Source organism: Chenopodium quinoa, unplaced genomic scaffold (genome assembly GCF_001683475.1).
Source record: "Chenopodium quinoa cultivar QQ74 unplaced genomic scaffold, ASM168347v1, whole genome shotgun sequence".
NCBI lineage: Eukaryota > Viridiplantae > Streptophyta > Magnoliopsida > Caryophyllales > Amaranthaceae > Chenopodium > Chenopodium quinoa.
Window position 1 is genome coordinate 1,507,922 of NW_018745403.1, and position 18,591 is coordinate 1,526,512.

Genomic DNA, 18,591 nt, shown 5'->3' on the forward strand with positions numbered 1-18,591 from the left:
TATTAAAATTGTTTTAATATAATCGAGATTTTTAGAGCGTGAACAAACTTATAAATGAACTTAAATAAGTTGTTTACGAGCATTATTGAGTCGAACATGATGTTAGTTGTTCGAGCTTTGTTCATTTTTTTTTTTTGACAAGCTTAAGATTTTAGTTTAACCTCATTTATTCTTTTACAAATTAGTTTTGACCGAGTTTATTCACGAATAGTTTGTGAACGTATCAACTCATTTACACCCCTAGCTAGTAAACGACACATATTATCTTATTTATATATTTTATTTGTTAAAATTATGCATTTACGGTCGCAAAAATAGCCTAATGTGCTCCATATATATCAACTATTTTTCTTTATACGGAGTACTTGCTAATCATATCACTAATAAATAAAGCTGGTTTCGCAGCCAAGCCACGAGACAGTGACACTTGGTATTCTAGTTTTTCGCTTAGTGTCGAGTCGCATAAGCAAAAACTAGGTATTATTGTGACACATATGATGCTAAGTAGGCGAGGTTTGGATAGATTTTTAAAGATAAAAATGTTGTATAGAGTTTTGTTATCGATATAATTTTAATATTTCATATTATACAAAATTAATCATAACTTTTAATAAATATCTTATAACTCGATTTTATTTCCATCATAAAATTCATTTTTAAAAAGTTCTTTAAAATAAGATCCATTTATAATATATTCAATTTATTTACAAGAACAATAGAGAATCAGTGAAAATAAGTTTTAATTAGGAAAAATAATTTTAGTTTTGGTAAAAATACTGTCATTTCATTAAAAATAATTTCAATTCAATAAAATATAATTTCAATTCAGTATGTCTAAATATCCTGCATTATCAAAAGAGATTATATGACCGTATTCAACATTTAACCCAAAAATTTATCCTAAACTTTTATAAATGGTCATCATTTGTGCATATTACTAGTCTTACCAATAAATTAGATGTAATCCATCAAAGATATCCAGATGTTGAGTAAAACTTTTATATCAAATACTTCTACGTATATGGATTATTTTTATTTTTATTTTTTGGTTAAGAATATGGATAACTACCTTTTAACCCCACATCTCACCCAAAAAAAAATAATTAAAATAAAAAATAAAAAATAAATCCCACCAAATTACTGTGATAACAAAGATAAAAGTCTAGTAATACACGAAGTATAATTTAATCTTTCCCAATTAATATCACATTTGTATTGTTCTAGAAACCTCATTTTCTGACTAGAATAATACGAGTCCGTATACAATTTCACTATTAAGCAAAAAAAATACTACTAAAAAAAAAGGCATATATTTCCTAAAATAAAAATAATAAAATTATTAGGTTGTGATTACTAGAAGATTAGGACACGTTTGAAATTATTGGTACCTATTGAATGGACAAAATGGAACCCACAATTTAGAGACTAACTTGTAAAGTAGCCTCCTTTGCTTATAATGTGGCGGCCTTTTGTGACAACTTGATTAATAATTGTGCTCTATCTGTCATTTTTATGCAATTACGTCCTCTCTAGTTACATTAATATTCGAGGGTCGATCATTTTAATTAATTTTTATCGTTTTGTCATTAACGTTCTTGGATGTGCTCTAATATTTGCTACTACTATTTCAATATCGTGAAGCAAATGAAATTGTTATTGACAAAGGAGGAATAGTACCAATTAGACGAAGATGTAGACATTATTGTCGAGCTCAATGTGATGGTTAATTTTCAACGCAGATACTACTTTTGTAAATATGAAACGAGCTAAACTTTAAAATACATATGTTTAATTGTATTTCCTCTGTTTTTTCAATTGCATCACTTTCTTAAAACGACACTTTTTTAAAACGGAAGTTTAAAATTAGTTGCGTCACTTTCCTTTTAAAATTTTCTCTATCTCTCTCCTATCACATGGACCCTATTTATTTTTTCTCTTTACTCCAAAAATTGTTTAGAAGTCCGTGAAAACTACAGTGATGCAACTAAATAAAAATGAAAGAGTAATTGATTTGTGTTCTTTTTGTCCAGCCCTCCCTTCCTCCTTCTTTTGTTTCAAACCTTAGCCTCTCTCTATTTAGTGAATTTTAATAAGTTTGTTTTCATTATTGATTGTGATCTATTGAAAGCCACACATCTTTCATTTTTTTTTTTTTGCAAGGTACTACCTTCAAAGAAAGAGTAATGTGTCCTTCTCTCTTTGTGGGAGACTTGTTTAAAAGAATTTCTAGGATAAGAGATCTTATTAAAAGCCTAAAATTCATTTGTTGATAACATGATCACAACAATCATCAAATTTTCTAATACAATCAATTGAATCAGATAATAAATATCATCAATGTGGCTGTTAAATGTCCTTAATCTGTCTCTTCGAATAGTCGTATATATCAGCTATATTTGCGTAAGATGTGTCACATAACATGACTCAATTTATTATCTAATGACTTTCATTAAGGAATTAAATTTTGTTTTAAAAAGCAAGGCAAAAAGAATTAGTCTTCGTTTTCATCAAACTTATAATTGTTTCCTTGTTGGAGAACCATTTACTCAATTGAATAACATGTCCCACTACATGCACACCAAAACCAAATAATAAAAACTATAGAAGTCAATACCAAATACGGAGTACATAGTACATAGTTGTGTAAAAAAATTACTCATCAATAAATAAATTTGCCAACTATTAAAATATAAAAAGAATATTTTATTAGCTTTAGTAGTACTCAAATTGAAGAATTTCGTATATGCTATAGTTCATGTTATTTGCTGTCACATGTGATTGATTGCTAATGATGAGCTCCAAACATCGATGCTCCAATATAAATTGAAGCGTATATTATACGAAATTATGTAGTACAAAAATACGACTATTATTTATTTTTTACTTCAATTTATTGGTTAAAATTAAAAAATAAAAACAGTTGCCGACAAATAATACCTTTTCTTCGAGGGTCGTCTGAGGTAAATGAGGAGTTGCTTGAAAGGCAAGGGAAGAATGGCTATGTTGTTTTGCTAATGTTTCTTAATTTTCTTCCAAAGTTTTTATGTTTGTTGGAGCTACCATTTATAATGAATAAAAGAGATAAAGTGATCAAATGAAAGGTATAAAGAGCTTTTTTTTTTTTTTTTTTTTTTTTTTTTTTTTTTTTTTTTTTTTTTGACTTTGTTTTGATAACATACATGAAGTTTAATGATCTAACAAAATGATTATTACTTCTAGCTTGATGGCTAGCACATACACAATATTATGACATGGTCAAAATATTGAAAGTTAGAAACACGTGTTTCTTTTCCTCTTCTCCTTCAATTCTTCGTTGGCATCTCCTTCTTATTTCTTTAATAGTCCTTACTCGTGATAGGGTAACTCAACTCATAGATGGAGTTGTATCACTACTCATTAAGGCTCTTTACAACTGATCTTTTTTCTACTTATTTCAAGAAAAATAAATTTTGATAAGAGTTAAAAAAATCTCATTAGATAAATTCAAGAAAAACAAGTTTATTTTTTTTTTTTGAATAAAAATAAGTTCAAATATATATGATCTTATAAGAGTTGATTGATAAGAATAAGCCAAATTCAATTTACAACTAAAATACGGTCTTATAAGTACCCTCTCTTATGACGAGTAGTATAATTTGTATCTATATCATCTTAATAATTTTAGTAGGCTAGAAGTTAATATCAATTTATGTTTGTTTTTAGTTTAAGCTTCAACATTTTATTCATCACATATTTTTAAATCGCCCTTCTGTATTTTTAAGGAATGATGGCATAATTGTAATTGTACCTTTGTCGTTTTCACACTTGTAATTGTGATAATATTGTACCTTTGCCATTTTTACACTTGATAATGTACAATTCCGACTATTAATAAAATTTAAGACATTTTTAAATTGTACGTGATAAAGTATCCAACAAAATCCCATATGATTACATTTTTTTAATAATATGTGTTGGAATTGTTAGGCAAATTAACCATTTATTCCGTAATTCGGAGTAGAAACTAAATAGAGTACGCCTTCTATGGAAAATTGGCCCCATTAAAGATGAGCCTAACTGGTAGCCCTGACATAATGGTGGTACATTAGGTCCATTCTATTGTACAATTGGTCTAAGCTGCACCCTTGTGCAACTATTCTAGCTGCAACACCAGCCCACAAGCCCAATTTCAAACGCGCCCATGAAAAAAGCGCCAAACCAAAACAAGCCCACTCAAAAAACTGAACATATCTTTAAAATGCAGCCCACCCAATTGTCATTTATACAAAACCGTCACTTCCAACAGTTATTTTTTTTTTTTAAAAAAAAAATCGTCACTCTCAAACTTAAATTTCTGAAATTTATTACTCCTCTCTTTGGTTTTCTCTCTCTTACAATCAAACACAATTCACTCTCTCTCCTCCAAAACAACCATGGATATTTGAGATGAGATGAAAATCAAACGGATTCTCCCAAAAAAGATAAATTTATGTAAATTTCACTTAATTTTGTTTGATTTTATATGAATATCACTTAATTTTGTTTGAATATTGTTCGATATTTTGCTGTTTGAAATTTTTATTGAAATTGTTAAAAAAAAATTAGTGAAATCAAACGGATACCTTATGTTCATAATGTTTTGAAATGTTCATAATATTATTATTTGTTGTTCATATGATAAATAAATATTCTTAATGTTCATAAAATGTTTTCATTTTGTCTGTTTATGCTTATATTCATATTTTGAATGCTTATGTTCACTTTCTAAATTGCATATGTTCATATTTTTTATGCATATGTTCACTTTCATTCTTAAATACTTATGTTCATATTTATTATATATATTTGTTCACCTTCTAAAATGCTTAATTATGTTCATACACATTCAAAAAATGAACCAATATATATGTTCATATTTTGAATGCGTATGTTCATTTTATAAAATGCATATATTCATATTTTTAGTGCATATGTTCATATTTTTAATACTTATAATGCGTATGTTTCATATTCATTTTATTTTTTATTTCTTTAATTTTCTTATGTTCATAATTAAAGGCCGTAAATTCAATTCATATGAATTGCATGTTCACAAACCTAATCAAATTGATCAAAATTCATTACAAAATCTCCACACAAAAAAAAAAAAATCGAAATTCATATATAGATCAAATTGACAGAAATTAAACAACATACAATTACCATTGAATATAACCTAAAAAAAAAACTAATTACAATCAACAAAACAAAACACTAACCTACATTGACGATCTCTTAAGGAATAACAACTAATTCCATAGCAAGCAACAAAATCAATCGAAAAAAGTGAAACAAAAGAGAAAAATAAAGAAAACAAAGGAGAGAGAAAATGAAGAACGAAAGAGGAAAAACAAAGGAGAATAAATTTTGATGAAAATTATGATCGAAATTTTGATGAAAATTTTGATTAAAATTATTATAGGAAAAAAAAGTGAAGTGAAAAAGTACTACAATCAATTTGTGCTCATCCCCTATTACAAATTGGCAAATTACCCTAAAATTATATATGCAATATCAATCACAAATTCAGAAAATATAACCAATTAAACCAAATTACTAATCAATAACATAAACTAACTTATATCAACAATCTTTTCAAGATTCCAATTAAATCCATCACGAATCAACGAAAATAAAAAAATGGAGGAGAGAGAAAATCTTAAAAGAAGAAGATAATACCAAATACAGTGGAGAGAGAAAATTTCAACCAAAAATTAAGAATTAAGTAAAGAATTTGGAAAAAAGAGAAAAATTTATGTAAAAATTAAGAGATAAGAAAATAAATAAAATAGAAAGAATATTGAAGGAAGGAGATGAAGTAATATATACCAGTAGTACCATAGTATATATGTGTGTTTGATGTATAAAAGGGGGTATTTGATGAGTGGTGCATCTAGTTTAGATGCACAAGGGTGCATCTAAAAATATGCATCTATCGGATAACATTGGCCCAGTTGGAGATGGGCCAAACTTAGTGTCCTCGCTTGAGGATGGTACAATGGGGCCCATATGTTGTTAGAGCACTCTCAATGGTGAGAGTTTTTTATGCTCATGAGCATTTTTATGGTGTAAAAAAATACTCACTAGTCACAATAGTGAGGAAAATCAAAATGGGAAAGAAATGCTCATGAGCATTTATCAAAAAGCTCAAAACTTGAGCTTTTTTTCGGATGAACAGTAGTAGAGGTGGGCCCCACACGCGTCAGACCCACTTAAAAAATTCTGCTGCCTTCCCCATCAAAACGACGCGTTTTGATGAAGCTTCCTCAAAGGCAATCCTCAAAACGCGTCGTTTTGAGTAGCCAAAAAAAAAAATATAGGTGGCTGACGCGTGCAGGAGGTTGGTGAATGGGGATGAGACGCGTGGCAGGTGTGCAGCAGTAGCCAATCAGGTTGAACTAGCCGTTTTACAACGGTTAGTTTTGTATTTTGTAATTTCTGAAAAAAATATTTTGTAAAAAAAAAAAAAAATACCAACGGCCATAAAATTAAATTCTCTATAAATAGACATGCATTTTGATATAATTTCGTAAACACTTAAAAATCCTCCAAAATTTTATTTTCTTAAAAGTATTTGAAATTTGTAGAAGAATATTGTTGTTGCAATTAATCCATATTGAGGTAAAAAAAAAAAATTAATTTTTATTATCAGTTTTACAATATAAGTAGTATATATGTGATTTTTTAAAAAAAAAAAAAAAATTGTAGGCCATGTAATTTTTTGCAATATGTAATTATTAACAAAGTTGTTTATATTTTGTCCATAAATTTCTATATTTGTAGTTATTAAAGTGTTGTTGCAATTAATGGTAAATTTTTGTTGCTATATATAAACGTATTTTAGTATTTACTTAATAAAATTAGTATATATGTAAGTTTATGGAAAACAAAAATTGAAGGCCACGAAATGAAATTGCAATTATTGGCTAATTTTTGTTGCTATATATAAATGTAGTTACATAATAAAATTACTATATGTTTGGTTTTATTATGTACATGTAGTTATGTGTTAAAATTAGTATATATGTTATTTTGTGGAGAAAAATTAAATATTGTATGGCATGTAATGTATATATGTTATTTTTGTTATTATATGTTATTTTTGTTGCTATAAAGCTGTTGATATTTTTGTTATTTTTGTTATCAAATTAATTTGTTTAATAAGTAGTATATATGTTATTTTTGTTGCTATAAAGTTGTTGATATTTTTGTTATTTTTGTTATCAAATTAATTTGTTTAATAAGTAGTATATATGTTATTTTTGTTGCTATAAAGTTGTTGATATTTTTGTTATTTTTGTTATCAAATTAATTTGTTTAATAAGTAGTATATATGTTATTTTTGTTGCTATAAAGTTGTTGATATTTTTGTTATTTTTGTTATCAAATTAATTTGTTTAATAAGTAGTACATATGTTATTTTTGTTGCTATAAAGTTGTTGATATTTTTGTTATTTTTGTTATCAAATTAATTTGTTTAATAAGTAGTATATATGTTATTTTTGTTGCTATAAAGTTGTTGATATTTTTGTTATTTTTGTTATCAAATTAATTTGTTTAATAAGTAGTACATATGTGATTTTTTGATGCAGAATCTTTGAATGGATCCAAACAACCCAAATTTCCGTCAACAATTTTCGGTTATAGTGATGATTTCCTAACTAATCCCGAGTTTCAATTGTTCTTGCAAAGAATGGGCAATATGTCGTCCCAACCACCTCCACTGCATCAGACACCCACTGAGGTTCCCCTACAAAACCTTGCGAATGAAGATCGTACACCTGAAACTGATCTTGGTAGTAACACAATGTTCGATGAGAGCGAAGAGGAAAGCGTACCAGAGACGCCGCAGTATCCTCCTCCACCAGTTCGCTTGTTGGAACCCAACCAGGTTCCTGCACGAGCTACCCGTGTTTGGTCTGTGGCGGAAGATGAAGCTCTAATTGGGTTGTACTTGCAGATTAGCGAGGATGCTATTAAAAGTACAAGCCAAAAAGCAACTACCCTATGGCGCAATGTACACGAAGCATACCAAACTTTGCATACGCAGAAGCCGCATATAATTCCGCCAAGGCCTATTAAGAGTCTGACGTCGCATTGGAGAAGGTTGGCAGCGGACACACTGCAATGGATATCTTGCTATGATGAAGCAGGTAGACTTCCGGAGGGAGGGAGTGGTTACAATGAAGCTGATCGTATGAAAAGTGCGGCGAAGCTTTTTCATGTCGCCCAAGGTCGCAATTTCACTTTTCCTCACGCGGTTGAAATGCTTAACAAGGACCCAAAGTGGAGACCAAAGCTAAGATGGTCAATGTCCTTGAAGGAAAGAAAAGCCGCTTGTGATGATGAGGAAGAAGGTAGTGCTGGAAGTGGGAAGAGGTCCAGAGGTGATGTAGAGGCGGATACCCCTACAGATGGTTTTTCATCTGGCGGTTTACAGCGACCCGAGGGTGTCAAGAAGGCAAAGGCGAAGCGTATAGGGAAAGCAGTACCAACAGAAAGTGGTTCGTCTGAGCTTAGCGAACGAATGAAGGAATTCGCTTTAGTTCGCGAGAGGGAAGCCATACTGAAAGAAGAGAGGATCAAAATTGAAAAAGACAAGGAACAGAGGAAAAGGGAGGAACTTGACTTTCATAAGATGAAAACCTGGTTTGATATGTTGCAAGCTCTGAAGAATTCTCCTACGCCACTCACATCTGAAGAAGAGTCGTACAAGAATTTTTTACTGGGTAAATTACAAGGCCTTTAAGCATGATTGGTTGTAGTCTTTTATTTGTTAAGCGTAATTTAGTCTTTTATTTTGAAGTTGTATTAGTGGTGTGGTTAATCTCAATGTAAGATGTACACTTGTATTCTGATTTTCCAATATTGAATGACAAGTTGTTTAACAAGTTGATTTAAGTTTCCAGTCATACCGACATAATTGCTTTAAATCTTTGTCACTGTACAGCCACGTTTTCCTATATTCACTTTATCAGAATGCTTTACCTTTGTGTCATTGATACCGACATTATTGCACTCAAGACTTGTCACTGTCAACTAGCATAGTATACCTATTCCGTGGTTGAAAATTTGATTCCTGTACTTGGTGTGGTCATTCAGTTTTGTAACCGCATATTCATTTGATATTTTTGCTATATATAGTAGACATGGCACATATCCACAACCACACCCCTTCATCAAGTAACTATATTAATACGAGATGTATTCCAGACCATCATCAAGCTCAAGTTCAAGATCATCTTCTTCAAATACTGAAGAATATGACCAACTTGTTGATGAACTCTTCACATACCAACCCCCATCTGTCCTCATGCCCCAAACACAATCCCAACACTCTTCAAAAAAACCTAGAGGGGGTACGAATAGAAGAGATAGGGAAATTGGACATGCCAGGTTGTTTAATGATTACTTTTCCGATAATCCTGTGTACAACACCACCCAATTTAGAAGAAGATTTCGTATGCAACGACCTTTGTTTGTACGTATAATGAACAAGGTCGTTGAAGGTGATGTTTACTTCCAGCAGCGTAGGGATGCAGCTGGAAGGTTAGGTTTATCACCTCTGCAAAAATGTACAGCGGCGATAAGAATGTTAGGCTATGGCATGGCTGCGGACGCCGTGGATGAATACGTTCGGATCAGTGAGTCAACCGCTCGAGTTGCCCTTCAACGTTTTTGTACTGGTGTCATTGCGCAGTTCGGAACCGAGTACATGCGAAACCCTACAACTGATGAATTGGCCAGAATACTGCATCAAAATGAACTGCGTGGTTTTCCAGGCATGATAGGCAGCATTGATTGCATGCATTGGGAATGGAAGAACTGTCCAACGGCATGGAAAGCGCAGTACGCCGGTAGGAACAAGAAAGCAACGCTAATACTGGAAGCCGTTGCAGATCAGGATTTATGGATATGGCATTCCTTCTTTGGGATTCCTGGATCTTGTAATGACCTAAATGTCTTATACCGTTCCCCAGTGTTCGATGAGGTTCTGCATGGTCGAGCTCCTCCGGTAAATTTTACCGTTAACGGCCATGAATACAACATGGCATATTACTTAGCCGACGGTATTTATCCGAAGTGGGCAACTTTTGTTCAGGGTATCACAACCCCTCAACTTCAAAAAGATAAATTGTTCGCTGACCACCAGGCTGCTGCTCGAAAGGACGTTGAAAGAGCATTCGGTGTTTTGCAAGCTCGATTTGCAATAATACGAAAACCGTCACTGGCGTACGATGAGGACATACTGCGAGACATAATGAAAGCATGTATCATTATGCACAACATGATTGTTGAAGATGAGCGCCACAACTACACTCGAGCCGAAGTTCTAAGAGCCTTCTACGAAGAAGAACAACAAGAATCAACACCAGCATCAACATCTACAACGCCACCGTTTGAATTCAACGTAGGCCGACCTACAAACTTTGACTTCAACGCATTTCTACAGCGAAAAGCTTCCCTCCGTGACAGAGAAATTCATCTATCTCTGAAACGTGATTTAGTCGAACATATTTGGCAACGATACGGGCCACGTAATTAGGGAGAAATTAGACGACTTAAATAAAGCCAAGTACTATGGCGTAGCCACTTTTACGTACGCAGCGGAGTTAATTTTTAGTTGTTGTGTTTATTTTATTTCCTATGTTTAATTGCGCATGACGTTGCAAATGTAATTGTTCTCTAGTATTGTACCGCTTTTAAAATAAATAAAAACATTTAACAAATTATGAGTTTTTTTTACAATTTTTTTATATAACGTACTTAATTTTACGACAAATTTTAACAATAAAAAAGACAAAAATAAAAAAAATAAGTTACACAAATTTAAACTAGTTTTTATTTATTTGGAGTAACATTGTTAAAATATAAATGAAATAAATAAATAAAGAAGTGTTGTGTAGGAGAGAGAAAGTTATGGTGGGGTATTGAAAAAGTAAGAGAGAGATAGTGGTGGGTGAGCATTTTTTTTGCTCACCATTGGGAGAGGAAATGTGGAAAAAATTTGCCCATGAGCAAAATTGATTTGTTGAGAGAGAAAGTGGGTAGAGAGAGAGTGTGTGAGCATTTTTTTTGCTCACCATTGAGAGTGGTCTTACATTGTGCTACGTTGTTTAAAGTCCTTCGGATTTTGGAGGCTGTATAAAATCAATTTTGTGGTGTTAGTGAAAACTTGTGATTGCATGAATATATCTTAAGAAGGTGATTACATTGCTTTTGTGCTAAGTCGGAGAGTGTTGTACGCATCAAATTTTAAAACCGTGTATGTGTCGAATGTGAAGACCGTGTGCTAAATCGAAGAATATTGTATGCGTCAAAGACAGGAAAGGAAGGAGAGGATTCAGGGCAGATGGGAGTAAGAAGATGGGGTATTCTCATTGTGCTTACTAATTTTTGTTGCAGTAACAGAAGTTTGATATTAGTGAAATGCTTCTAAGCTCTAACGGCTCTGATTGTGTTAAACGCTCTTGTAAGAATGAAAGTATCGGCCCACCAAGCCCAGTATCTTTTACAGTACAAAAGGCCAGCCCAGGAAGTAGATTTCCATGATCCATTTTTTTTCTAAAGGGATAATTTTAACACCCCATCTCTTCATCAACTAGTTGGAACTTGGAAGTTCTCAAGAAAAATTGAGCCCAAGATCACAGTAGAAGGAAAGTGGACTAAGATTCAGTCCAACATTAGATTTGTAAAGCCCAGATTTATTGAAAAAACGTCATTGTAATATGACGGGAATATTGGGAAATAGGTGTAAATAGAGCTGCAAAGATATTATGTTTTTTTTTTTTTTTTTTTTTTTTTAACAAGATGCAAAGATATTATTTTGACGGAATTCGATTCCAAATTTTGGATATCATCTCCTATCAAGCTAAAAGAAATCCACAAAAACATAAAGATTTCTGAATATCGCCTCTTCATCCCCATCACCGAAAAGCGCTAGAACAATATTCTATTTAACATATGTTTTTAGTTACACAAAAATATACATGGGACGCACGACAATAAAAGTGTTGCCGAGGAACAGCCAAGGTAAGGTTAGTCTAAGCTCATAGGTTAGGCTCAATGCTCATATAGTGAATGGAGTGTTATTTTTGATAAGTTTTTAGTCAAAAGCTAGCTTACTTAGCTCATGCGTGAAGGAAGTTTGTAAATTGCAAGATCACCTAACAGTTATAGACCAATAGGCCATTTCCCAGAAAATAAAAGTCTAATCAACGTATGTACAAAGAAGTTACTAGGATTTTTGGTGTTCCATTAAGATCACACACACCTAGAGCTGGGCATCGTGCCATGACGGGCTGCCGCGGGCCATGCCTTGCTGTGCCTGGTGGTAGGTCGTGCCGTGCTGTGTCTGAATCCTGGCGGACCGTGCCGTGTCGGGTCACCAATTGGCACACTCCAGCCCACGGCATGGCACAACCCACGTGTCTGGCGTGCTGGGCCGGGCACCGAGCAGCCCATAATTTTTTTTAATTGATATATTATTTAAATAATTTTACTAATTTATGTCTATGTTTATTTATTATTAAATTATTATAGTTCTTTTTATTATTCTTATTTTTATTATTATTTATGTTATTTTTATTATTATAATTAATTTTAATTTTTATTATTATATATCTTTATTATTATTTAGCAAAAAGCAACAATGCATATAATAAGAAAATAAGAGAATAGATGAGTTGATGAATGAATTGTGGAAAAAATTGGATGATGAAGTGATACATTTATAGGGAATTAGATTAAGTAGTCGTTAGGAATAGAAACTAGTCAGTAGAAATGGAAAAAACTAGTCGTTTTATAGCTGTTGGCGCATATTACCGTTGGAAAGTAGCCGCTTTAACCGTGCTGTGCTAGCAGGCCGAATTGGCATGCCGCCCGCGGGCTCGTGCCGAAATTTCCAAATTTGTTCACGGCACATCCCACGACCCACTCTTCGGTCATCGTACCGTGTTGCTGCCGGGCCAATGTCGTGTCGTGCCTGTGCCGCTCGCGAGCCAGCACGACCCACCAACCTCACATATCCCATTCAATCTTTTGCTCTAGGTCTATCCCTAAGGAGAAAGGACTTTAACCGTGCTGTGCTAGCAGGCCGAATTGGCATGCCGCCCGCGGGCTCGTGCCGAAATTTCCAAATTTGTTCACGGCACATCCCACGACCCACTCTTCGGTCATCGTACCGTGTTGCTGCCGGGCCAATGTCGTGTCGTGCCTGTGCCGCTCGCGAGCCAGCACGACCCACCAACCTCACATATCCCATTCAATCTTTTGCTCTAGGTCTATCCCTAAGGAGAAAGGACTTTTTTTAATGCATGCCCAGCTCTACACACACCACCTATCTAGATTGGTAAATTGTTTTTTTTATTTTTTTATTTTTTTAATCCGAAATTCATAGAAGTTACTCTACAATACTAATGCCCTTACTTGATAGAAGTTTCATTTTTATCCTAACAAAAATCCCCTCAATTATTAATCATAGTGAGCATATGCTTGATATTTTTTTTTTATGTGAGACTTAATCTCGTGATTTTTACTTGGAGTTAACATACGACAATCTTTCTATACCAAGAAATTACACATAATTTAAACATGAGCTTATTGAATCACATAATATGATGTGCCCTTCACTGAAAGTCTGAAATAAAGAAGAAATCAAATACTAGTATATACCACCATGTAACACTAAAGAACTAGTGAAACGCTAAACATCGCCCGCAATTTACCATATAAAGCCCACAAATATGTTATGATTTGACCATTATGCCCTTTTTCTAAAATTGAAATAATCTCGGTGTAAAAAATGTGGAGCCGTACTGGCTCGCCGGGGGAGACCGGATGGCAGGCCGGAGATGCGGGGGACGCCGGAGGTACGTCGTCGTCGACGGAAAACGAGGTAAGTCACCGTTAAAATTCACGGTTTACCGTCGGAGTGGCTCCGGCGCCTAGGGTGGACGCCAAAACCGTAGCCTGGACGTCCAAGCCGGACGCCAGAACCACCAGAGTGGCGTCCAGCCCAGACGCCCAGACCACCAGAGTAGCGTCCAGCCCAGACGCCCAGACCACCAGACTGGCGTCCTGGGCAGACGCCACTCCACTGGGTGAGGCGGCCCTGCCAGGCGCCAGTCCAGTGGCTGTGGCAGCCCTGGCAGACGCCACCTTTAATAATTAATTTTTTTTTTCTTTTTTGATTTTGTTGTTGTTTTTTATTTAATTTTTTTGTAAAAAAAAAAAAATCGAAAATGATTTTTTAAAAAAATTCGAAATGGGTTTTTTGTAAATTAAATTTGAAAATTCGAAAAAGGTTTTTTTTAAATTAAATTTGAAAATTCGAAATGGTATATTTTTAAATTTAGTTTGAAAATTCGAATTGGGTTTTTATAAAAATTAAGTTTGATTATATATAATTATGTTTTTTTTTGTGTTAATTATGTGGAAATATAGAAATTAAATGTATTATCCGTTAAATGTATTTATTGTAATATATAATTGATGCAGGAATATGGTGGAGACGGAAATGATTACAGTGGGATATTTGGACATGATGGTCCATTCGAAGAAGCTCAACAGGCGATTGATTGGGCAAAACAGGTTGCAATTGCAGCTGGATTTTGCTTGGTAGTAGCAACTCACAAATCTCAACGGGATGGTAGAATGGATCGCATTTTGAGATGTGACCGTTATCGCAAAAGAGAAGAAAGAGATTTTCGTACAGCCACTCGGTTTGACACAAAGCGGAAAGGTTGTGGGTGTGAGTTCAGAGTAAAGGTTCGACAACTACGGAGTCGTGACGGTTGGGAAGTGATAGGTTACTCTAAATGGGGGTATCACAACCATGAGATGATAGTATATGAAGAGGGTCATCGACAACTGAGCGGCTTAAGTCCTGCTGCGAAACTAGTTGTGAAAGAAATGAGTGATGCTCAAGTGAAGCCTGCTAAAATATTAGCATCTATGTTAGAGAAATTTCCAGAAGACCATCCAAACCGAAGACACATCTACAACGTCAGACAACAACTCAGGTTTGAACGGTCAGAGGGAAGGAACCCTATACAGCAGCTGCTACACCAGGCACAATCACGTGGTTACCTGTTCTGGTTTGATTCTGATGAAGATACAGCGGAGGTGACTCATCTTTTCCTTGTGCATCCTGATTGTGCTGATATGATCAAGTCTTGGCCATTTGTGATTTTGATCGACTCAACGTACAAGACAAACAAGTACAAGTTCCCTCTGGTTGAGATGGTTGGGATGGCTCCAACGAACCAGAACTTTCTGATTGGTCATGCAATCATCAGGGATGAGACGGCTCCAAGTTATTATTGGGTTTTGGAGAAGCTGAGAAACTACATCGGGCCTAATGTTCATCCAGCAGCCATCGTCAGCGACTGTGAGGGAGGTCTCTTTGCCCCCATAGCAGAGCTGTTTCCCGAATCGAACCACTTATTGTGCACATGGCACATCAACAACTGCGTGAAAGTGAAAGCCTACAACCTTTTCAAGAAGAATTTGGAAATGGCAGAGAGATTGGTGAATGGTAAGTGGCGGAAGATCCTACAGGCTACCACAGAGGAAGCGTATGAGCGAGCATTGGCTAACTTCAGGGATTCGTACCAGTGGTGTCCGGCACTGGTGGACTATGTGATGCATCAATGGGTCCCTCACAGGGAAAAGTTTGTCAAATATTGGACAAACCAGGTACTTCATTTTGGGAACACTACAACATGTAGAGTTGAGAGCGCTCATAGAGCTACCAAGGACTGGATTGATTCATCGACCGCTGCTTTGGATACACTGTTCGCTAGACTGAACAAGTCAATTGAAACTCAGAAGAACGACATCAGGAACTCTCTAGAGGACTCCAGACGACGACATGGTACGATGTATAGCCATTTTATATTTAAGATTCTCCATGGTCGTGTGTCGCACTACTGCTTGGGGTTGATTCTCACTGAGCTGAACAGGGTGAGGGACTTGGCTGACGAAGTGTATACTCGGTGTGGGTGTACTATTTCAGTAACTCATGGATTACCTTGCGCATGCACCATTCATCGCGTTATTACAGAAGAAAGGGCGTCGTTACATGTTGATCAGGTCCATTCATTCTGGAGGACGCTTGTTATTGGTGAGCATGCAGACAATCAAACGGCCGACCGTGAACAGGAAGAGTTGGAGCAGTTCCGTTCGATGTACGACCGAGTGTCCTCCAGCCATCCTTCTATTATTCGTGACGCTACTCATGTGCTTCATGACATGTTCCACCCGTCTAACTTAGATTATGAGGAACCCGAAGGAGTTGACCGTCCTCGAGGTCGACAACGGCGGAACAGGAGTGTGTTTGAGTATATCCGTGGTCTTGGTCGTGGTCGTTCTCGTGGTCGGACATCGTCATCTAGTCGTAGTCAATCTTCATCGTCTGTGAATATGCCCCTGAGAACTGGTACGTTTTGGTTGTTTTTATTGCACATAGTTTTAAAGTGTTACTCCTGCCTTCTTAACTGTCTATAATTAATTATTTGGTGAATAGGAAGAAACGATGTTGATCAGTTTCCGTACAAGGAAAGGATACCTGCGATCATCATGTCGTACTTGGAAGGGTGGAATGATGTAATCGGAGATGGTAACTGCGGATTTCGGGTCGTGGCTGATGTTTTTCAAATGGGCGAAGACAACTACGGTTTGGTGCGTGAGCTGATGTACAGCGAAATTGCCTCTAACCGAAATGTTTATCGTCATGTGTACCAGGATGACTTGGATGGCGCTCTGCGGCGTATCCGGTGGGGAGGTGGACCTTGCGGCGAAAATCATTATTTTGACGCGCCCCTAGATCTGTTTTCCGTTGCAAACATTTACAAATGCGCAGTCATGCATTTCGGCCTGGGAGTGCATAGTCAAGCTTATTATCCTTGTACCACAGGCCCACCGGGCACCTCACTCCTAACAACCCAAGAATCATTACCGGCCCTCGACCGTTTCCTGCTTGCCCCAGATACAGTGGACGCAGATGATGTGCCAGATCTACTAACAAACCTACCACCCCTACCCTTACGCACCTCCACCATATGCGTCTCGTACATGTCATCAACCCTCTGACTGAATGGACCGTAATCATCATACGGTCCACTGCCATCGTCCAAATCCTCATCCTCATCTGCGCCCTCCTCCTGCCCCTCCTCCTGGTCACCCTCCTCAGCATCATCATCGTCATCGGCATCCTCATCCCGACGGTGGATCCGTTCTCTACGAACTGAGGCCGAAATACCACGGGATCTGACATGTCTATGCCCCGACCTCTCCACTGAATAACTTCTACTAAGAAGCTCTATATTCTTCCCCGCACCATGACGACCCTACACAAAATTTTAAAATATATAAACATACAAAAATTTATACGATAAATAATCATCATCGCAAATCAAATAAACTAAAAACATACAAATAATTGTAAACAAAATATAAACGTAGAAAAAATACAACGAAATTGAAAAAATTTATAAAAATAAACAACAAAATATAAAAACAATTCAAAATTATATTACAAAAAAAAAAAAAAAAAAAAATTAAAAACAATTTTTTAAAAAAATTTAAAAAAAAAATAAAAATAAAAAATGGCGGCGCCTAGAATAAACGCCACAATCGTGGCTGTGGCGTCCAGCCAACTGGTGGCGGCGTCTGCATCTGGCGCCACCACCGCTGGCTGGGCGTCCAGCCAGGGCGCCCCACCGCGTTCACGGCGGTTTTCCCCCCTTTTTTTTCTTAAATAAAATATACCTTTCCTCCTTGGGACATCCTTCCCTCCGCCGCCCCCCGCCACTTCCTTGCCTTGCCGCCTCGACATTGCCGTTATTTTGAATTTTTTTTTTTTAGAGAGGTTGAAAGAAGATGAGCAATGAGAGTGTGAGTGATGAGAGTGTGAGTGATGAGAGTGTGAGTGTTTTTTTTTTAAGGTCAAGGGCAATTTTGGGAAACCAAGTGAATTTTGTGGGCTTTATGTAGTAATTTGTGGGCGATGTTTAACAAATCCCAAGAACTAACCTATGTATAGACAATAGACCTCGTTTGGATTTGTAAGTTGTCCAACTAATCAACTTTTTTTGGTAAATAAAGTTCCAAACTCTATTTCATATATTCTCTATAAATTTAACATAACTAATTATGCTCAAAAGACTATCCAAATTAGTGTTTCGTTACGTTAATATAACCTTTAATCTACGCAACTAACCAGCTCATAAACTTGTTTTTTGCTGAACTAACGCATTAATGCAATATGCTGTGTAATATGCATTGGCTCACCAACAAAATGTCTACTGAATATGTGGAATAATTTTTCGAACCACCACCTTTCACTTTGTAGTTGGTCCAATATAATTTCCAAATATTATGAGGATTCGTAATTGATTCCTTTATCACTTGTTTGTGCATCTTATTCTGAAAATATGATCTAATAATTCTAGTTGCTGGATGTGTCTTAAACTCTTAATTCTTGAGTCTAGCTAGTTCTGGCTCACTTTAGAGTTTATAGGTTTTAATTTTTTCTTTTAAAAAAAATTAAAAAAATTGTGTAGTCATATT

The 18,591-nt window shown here is 35.4% G+C and overlaps 2 protein-coding genes across 2 annotated transcripts; both read left to right on the top strand.

Moving 5' to 3' along the window:
- The first annotated feature begins 7,711 nt into the window (after nucleotides 1-7,711).
- Nucleotides 7,712-8,767, top strand: LOC110713091. Its single transcript, XM_021891552.1, has one exon. It carries the CDS (start codon nucleotides 7,712-7,714, stop codon nucleotides 8,765-8,767), a length of 1,056 nt encoding a protein of 351 aa, XP_021747244.1.
- A 453-nt stretch (nucleotides 8,768-9,220) lies between these two features.
- LOC110713092 lies at nucleotides 9,221-10,564 on the top strand. Its single transcript, XM_021891553.1, has one exon. It carries the CDS (start codon nucleotides 9,221-9,223, stop codon nucleotides 10,562-10,564), a length of 1,344 nt encoding a protein of 447 aa, XP_021747245.1.
- The last annotated feature ends 8,027 nt before the right edge of the window (nucleotides 10,565-18,591 follow it).

Bases quoted from the DNA above. Each gene is read 5' to 3' on its own strand.
- LOC110713092 (XM_021891553.1), top strand. From the start codon at position 9,221: ATGTATTCCAGACCATCATCAAGCTCAAGTTCAAGATCATCTTCTTCA.
- LOC110713091 (XM_021891552.1), top strand. From the start codon at position 7,712: ATGGGCAATATGTCGTCCCAACCACCTCCACTGCATCAGACACCCACT.